The sequence below is a fragment of the Columba livia genome, chromosome 27 (genome assembly GCF_036013475.1).
Source record: "Columba livia isolate bColLiv1 breed racing homer chromosome 27, bColLiv1.pat.W.v2, whole genome shotgun sequence".
Classification (NCBI taxonomy): Eukaryota; Metazoa; Chordata; class Aves; order Columbiformes; family Columbidae; genus Columba; species Columba livia.
The window spans coordinates 3,044,387-3,051,366 of NC_088628.1; the positions used below are offsets into that span (position 1 = coordinate 3,044,387).

Here is a 6,980-nt window from a genome sequence, read left to right on the forward strand (position 1 = left end):
TAAATCCCACAGAATTTCCTCTTAAGGGGTCACAGGTCCTTTCTCACAGATCCGCGCACAAATCTGCCTCTCTCTCCCCACTTCAAGCAGGTTTAGGCTCCTCCTGGACACCAGGCTCAGACACATCCAAGCCCCCTCTGTCCTGAGAATACAAACCACAGAAAATCACCGCTGCTTAAAAGCTGCCATCGGTTGTTGGCTTCCAGCTTCGAAACAGTTTGGCTTTCCACTTCAAAGCACCCAGCGACAACGGGACCCATTTGACAACCAATGATAGGACAAGGGGTAATGGGTTCAAACTGGAACACAGGAGGTTCCACTTCAATTTGAGAAGAAACTTGTTGGGGGTGAGGGTGGCAGAGCCTGGCCCAGGCTGCCCAGGGGGTTGTGGAGTCTCCTTCTGTGCAGACATTCCAACCCGCCTGGACACCTTCCTGTGTAACCTCATCTGGGTGTTCCTGCTCCATGGGGGGATTGCACTGGGTGAGCTTTCCAGGGCCCTTCAACCCCTGACACTCTGGGATTCTGTGGATTAACTCATTTACTCTCTACAGTGTCTGTTGGAATCCTTCGGCTGCTTGGATTCCTTTTATTTCCCCATTGTCTCTCCTCCACATCACCTTTGGTCCAATAGGTGTTGTGTTACTGCGATTCCTGTCACTTGCAGCCACCAGCACAGCCCCTCCCCTTGGGAGAAAACCCAGACAGCACAGCTTTCTATTAATACATGTCACGCAAAACCAGTCAACTGGAAGCTGCTTTAGCTTGTAAACAACCTTCACACAGTCACATCAGGTTTGTTTGGACAGGAGAAAGGGAGAGGGGAAGACACGCAGCAGAATGTAAAACACCACAGGGTTGTGAGGGGTTTTTTAAAGCTCACAGTGTGTGAGCTGAGAGGCTCAAAGGTTACAGGGAGCAACTTCTACTTTGGAGCCACAGCCCAGTTTGAACCGCAGGTTGTCCCACATTTTCAGGGCTCTCTTTGCTGTTGCTGACCCCAGAAAGGAGGATTTGTCACCAGGGCCCTGTTTACACCACGAGAACGCGTGTGTGCCTGTGACCCCCTCATTCTCCCCCAGTTTCCCTGGGAAATGCTGACACAACATCCATATCTTTATGTCCAGGCTGCTTTCTTCAGAAATGCTGATCTTAGGGCATCAGGAGGCTCCAAACACAAGACATCCATCCAGGGGCCGGCTCCACAAAAACCCCAATGGATTTCCTAACGTTTTGCACTTCTAAAGAAAGCTGTTCATGAGGCTTTATCGGCAAGAAGGTCCATTACCAGTATTAGGGAGAGAAAAGCACATCTTAGGTTCTAAGAAAGGAATAAAAGGCAGAGATTTTGTTTGTGGGGTGTACAGAAGGGCTGTAGCCACCCCCATGGAAAAAGAACCACAAAACCCCTTCACTCTCTGCCCAAGATGATTATTTAGATAACAAAATCATCACTGAAACATTTCAGTGCTCCCCACAACTCCTCGTTCTGCCCCACACGCTGGAGCTGGCCCGGCTCACACCCACAACAAATACCCACTGTTCATTGTAATTACCCCTGAATTCATGCAGTGATTTCTCCCACCCAGTAATTACTATCAACATTTAATTGCTGGCTCCTTACTAGGTAATTAGATTATTTCTGTGTTGAAAAAGAAGATATGTAATGCCTTTTTCTAGCACACAAAGTATTGTCATCCTTGAGGCTTTTCTCTCCCCACCTGCAGTGCCCACAGGTAATTTGAGTCAGCAGAGCAGCAACTTTGCACAGTTTCATTTACATCAAAAAATAAGACAACGTGTACGAAGTGGCGCTTCCATGTCAGCGTTATCCTTTTCCAGGGGAAACGGTTGTAATTGCAGTACAGATGAGCTTTGCCCAGGAGTAAATTCAGATGGAATGAAACAATCACAGTATTTCTGTACCCACGAGTGTATCGGCCCTAGGAAACAAGCTGAAAATAGAAGCTTACCAGCAAGAAGTCCAAGGCACTTGTGTTCTAGCAGCCATTTCTTGTTTTATTATTTAAAGTTAAGAGCGCTCATCAGCTCACAAATTAACAAATTCCATTCCTGCAGTTTAGTTCAGGTTTCAGCCGCAAGGAAAATATAATATAGAACGTAGCTAAACTAACTCTGCGCTTTACAGCTCAATAAAAGTTAAGCCTCCTTGCTTTATAAATAAATGTTATAGTTAACACTGCAAAAATGTAATGGCAGAGCTACAATATCTTGAAGGGGCACAGAGCGTCGGTTATCGAGGCGTATGGATACGCTGGCTTATAAATACAAGTAGAGAAGCTTCAGTAGCATATAGTGCATGGTTGTTCTATCAGCGCTTCTGCTCTCCCAGCCCTGACCTTTCCCAAAGCTCAGCGGCAGCTGCTTCACCCCCAACTGTGCCCTCTCCACCCTGCCCGGGGCCAAGAAATGAGCCCCTGGCTGCCAAGGCCCCGTCACTCCCCTGCAAGACCATAAACTGCTGGGACAGCAGCGTGTTTACCAGCGCTGTCACCACCAAGGAGGGCTCTGCTAATGGAGGCAAATCCCTCCCATGAGACCATGGATTTCAAGAGAAAAACAAGTTGTGTGCAGATCCTAATTAAAGAAGGGAGCTTGCCCAACCAGTAGCCAAAGGAGATTTCAAATTCCATCTTTGAAGTAGCACCATCCTCAGTAAAGTTGCAAAAAAGAATCAAAAGCCAAACCCAGATGCTAACAACCGCCTTGGTGGAGGTTTTCAGGATGGGGTAATTAACAGAGCCCACTGGGCTGATACTAATGAACCTCAGAGGAACAAGAAGGCACCTTGAACTGTCGTTTCTTTCTTCCTTCAGACCACCCTCATGCAAACATGCCACCAACACTCACTTGCTTTAATAACCCTCCAAGAACCACCCACACTCCAAGTACCTCTCATCCTAGAGGGCTTGCGAGAGCCTGTCCCCAAAAACTGGTTCCAAGTGCTCTGGTTTGGCTCTGAAACCCGGATCCATCCACCCTGTGCAGCCCAATCGCACTGTGCTCCAGGATCTCCGTGTGGAGAAGGGAGGGAACGTGCACAGAACGGGCAAGCTAACGGCCTGAACATCGTGTTAGGATTTTGTTTTTAAGGTAGCAGTTTCTCCTCCCCATTCATAAACCCCAACATCTATCGATGAAACTATATAACCAGAACTGACCTTACTATATCTTACAGGATTGAAGAAGTCTTGCAGCATAGATAGGGCCTGGCTCTAAAAGAGAAGAAATAACCCAGCTTTATGCACAATCATTGAAATCTCAGGCTTTTAACACCACTTGCTACTTGACCAACCAAGGCAGAACAAATGAAACCGTCATCAGCACACCCAGCCCTACGGCCACACACAGTGACGGCCTCAGAGAGCACAGGCCACTGGGCTGTGAGACTCGTACTGTCCCAAATCTGAGAAGGGGGTAGGGAAATAATTAGCTGGAAGGTATTTTATTCCTCACTTGCATTGCTATCTGCTCAGTATTTGGGATGGGAAGGTGAGAGCATGTGTGTGATGTGTAGCTGCTCCAAAGCTTAACGCTGAGTTAATCCAGCACTAACGGGAGAGGCGGCGGGTCCCAGGGAATCTCCGTTTTCCGTCGCGGGACAAGGCGGTTGGCAGGGGAAGGGGCAGGGGCTGTCGCCTTCTCTGGACACAGCGCGCTGGAGAGATCTGGTACCTGGAGACGCCAACCACGAGGGACAGCGGGAGCTCTGCAGCCTCCTCCTCCCCCGCCCCTGCGTGTCAGCTCCACGGCGACACACGAGGACAAAGCTCGCAGCCCATCTCAGCACAGCGATGGCCTTCGGCACCGAGGCGAGGCTGGCCTGAGATCTCAGGCTCTGCGGGGTGAAATGGGTGACAAGCAAGGCCGGGGACGTCACCTCTCCCTAGTGCAGTTCAATGAAGGCTTCCAGCTCCTCGGGGATGAAACCCTTGTAGGGAATCTTGTGCTTGTCCAGGGCGCGAGCAGCAAGGCACTGGAGGGTGATGTAGTTGAAGGGCTGCATCATGCTCTTGGTGAGCAGCTTCTCATCCAGCAGCTCATACGCCGTCTGCTTGAAGGCGTTGGTGGCGTCCATGTGGGCTCCGGCCTCCATCAGGGCGCTCATGATCAGCGGGCAGTTGTTGCGGGCGGCGACGTGCAGCGGGGTGTTGTTGTCATAGTCGCGGCTGTCAGGGTCGGCCCCGCACTCCAGAAGCAAGTTGACGACGTGGAGCGATGGGAATTTGCCCACGGGATAACGTCCCACTGTCGTGGTATCTTTGTCCACAGCCATATGCAAAGGAGTGAAGCCGTTCTTGGCCCGGGGACTGCACTTTAGCAGGCGGTAGATAGTCTGGCGCTTCTGGTGTTCCTGCTCCGGGGTGCACTCTACCTTCTCCAGCAAGAAAACCAGGTGGAGGATAATGGCCAGTGTCTTGGTGAACTGCGCCGAGTCAACTACAGGGTCCTTGCCGTGCACAAGCGCCCTCTCCACCTCCCGGACCCCTTTGCTCAGCACTCCCATCAGGTCCGAGAAGCCCAAGTGAGTAGCTAAAGTGCCTTTGGAGCGATCCTGAAGCACGTAAGAGAAAAGCTCAGCAAAGGAAAGGAAACTGCTGGCAGTCATGGGGCTGAGAGGCTCCAGGTTGCCTTGCTGCATGTCCAGAGCGTACTTCCACAGGTTAATGCAGCGCTCGAAGTTGCCGGAGTCGGCGTAAACCGCCCCTCGGTAGCGGATGTAATAGGACGTGTCTGGGTGGGAAGGGCCCAGGATGCGCTCTCTGATCAGCAGCGCCTGCATGCGCATCTCGTCCGGATCAGTGATCAGGGCTTCCAGCTCCTCCAGAGAACTCACCTCCCGGGAATAGTCGTAGGCCAGCACCAGCTGCCGGGGCTCGGGTTTGGGCAGATACTGCCCACCCTCACACCGAAGCTCCATCGCCCTTCGCCAGTACTTGTGCGCTCCCAAAAGGTCACGTTTCTTATCCACAAACGTAGCCCCCAGCAACTCCAGCGCTTCCACAGCAGCCTCGCGAGTGCAGAACACGTTCGGGACCTGCTGCTCATCCTGACTGGAAGCTGAAGCACAACACGTCTCTTCGCCACAGCCCTGAGGGGTTTCCTTGCCAGCGCTGCAGCACCTCTGACGGCTCCCACCTGAGGCACAGGTCCCGTTTTGGCTCCCCGCAGCCTCCTCCTCCTCCTGCTGCAGCCCTCCTTGGATGAGGTACTCCACGATGTTAGTGTGGCCGGTGACACTGGCCGCCAGCAGCGGGGTCATGCCGTAGCCGTCCTTCTCCATGCGGGCTTTGGAGCGGAGCAGCAGCTGCAGGATCTCCAGGCTGCCGGACTCGGCGCAGTCGTGCAGCGCCGTGTTCCCCTTCACGCTGCGCCGGTTGACATCGGCCCCTTTCTCCAGCAAGTACCGCGCGATTTCCCGATGCCCTTTGTAGCAAGAAATCATCAGGCAGGTGTGTCCGTGCCGGTTGGCGACTTCCAGGTCGGCGCCGCGCTCCCCGACCAAGTAGCGCACGATGTCCAGGTGCCCGTCGAAGCAGGCGGCGCGCAGCGGCGTGGAGTTGGTCAGCGTGGTCTGGTTCACCGAGGCGCCGTGGTCCAGGAGGCTGCGAACCACGCGCAGGTGCCCGGCGGCCGAGGCGGCCCAGAGCGGCGGGGCCCCCTCGATGGTCTCCCCGTCGAAGCTGACCGAGCCGCCCTCCTCCACGCGGGCCCCGCAGTGATCCAGCAGGTACTCCACCACCTCCAGGTGGCCGTGCCGGGCGGCGATCAGCAGCGGGGTGCTCCCTCCCCCGGGGCCGTCACCCCCGCCCGGCCCCGCCGTCAAGGCCTCCAGCTCCTCCCGGCTCCGGCTGCCCAGCAGCTTCTGCAGCAGCTTCAGCTTCCCATCGCGGGCCGCGTTGTACACGGCCGTGCGCAGGTCCATGGCGACCGCAGCTGGCCATGGACCGGCTGCTCCCCCCCGGGGGAAGGAGCCCTGCGGGGCCAAGCGCCCGGAGAGAGAGAGACCCCTCACCTCAGCGAGCAACCTTCAGCCTCCCCGCCCGGCCGCCATCTCAGCTTGTGAGGAGAAACAAAATGGCGCCCGCGCGGCCGCAGGGGCGGGGAGCGAGGAGGACGATGGGAAATGTAGTCCCGCGGCCCAGGTCCCCCCGCGGGAGCGGCTCCGCGCAGCCTCGGTTTCCCGGCAGGCAGCGGGAACGGGGCTCGGGCTGCCGGGCCGCGCGGGGCACTCTGGGAAGTGTAGTCCCGCCGTGCCCGCGGGGCCGCCCCGCCCCGGGGATCCCGGCAGCGCCCGCCTGCATTTCCCAGCGCGCCCCGCGCCGCGTCCCGCAAGGGCTGCTGGGGCGGGGGGGCACGCAGTTCGCCCCGTCCCCGCTCGGACCGGAGCGGACGCGGCTCCAACAGCCCGAGCGGGACCGGGGGAAGAGCCCCCGGTGCGTGCGTGTGCCCCGGGGTGGCCCGTTCGGTGCGTGCGTGTGCCCCGGGGTGGCCCGTTCGGTGCGTGTGTGTGCCCCGGGCTGGCCCGTTCGGTGCGTGTGTGTGCCCCGGGCTGGCCCGTCCGGTGCGTGTGCCCCGGGCTGGCCCGTTCGGTGCGTGCGTGTGCCCCGGGCTGGCCCGTTCGGTGCGTGCGTGTGCCCCGGGCTGGCCCGTTCGGTGCGTGCGTGTGCCCCGGGGTGGCCCGTCCGGTGCGTGCGTGTGCCCCGGGGTGGCCCGTCCGGTGCGTGCGTGTGCCCCGGGGTGGCCCGTTCGGTGCGTGTGCCCCGGCGTGGCCCGTCCGGTGCGTGTGTGTGCCCCGGGCTGGCCCGTTCGGTGCGTGTGCCCCGGGGTGGCCCGTCCGGTGCGTGTGTGTGCCCCGGGCTGGCCCGTTCGGTGCGTGTGCCCCGGGCTGGCCCGTTCGGTGCGTGTGCCCCGGGCTGGCCCGTCCGGTGCGACCCGCGCTGTGAACGCTGTTCTGT

At 57.4% G+C, this 6,980-nt stretch overlaps 1 protein-coding gene across 1 annotated transcript; it reads right to left on the minus strand.

Annotated features, from left to right (window-relative positions):
• Positions 1-1,993: 1,993 nt before the first annotated feature.
• Positions 1,994-6,105, minus strand: FEM1A (fem-1 homolog A). Its single transcript, XM_013367463.3, has one exon. It carries the CDS (start codon positions 5,945-5,947, stop codon positions 3,908-3,910), a length of 2,040 nt encoding a protein of 679 aa, XP_013222917.2. The 5' UTR covers positions 5,948-6,105; the 3' UTR covers positions 1,994-3,907.
• Between the last annotated feature and the right edge of the window lie 875 nt (positions 6,106-6,980).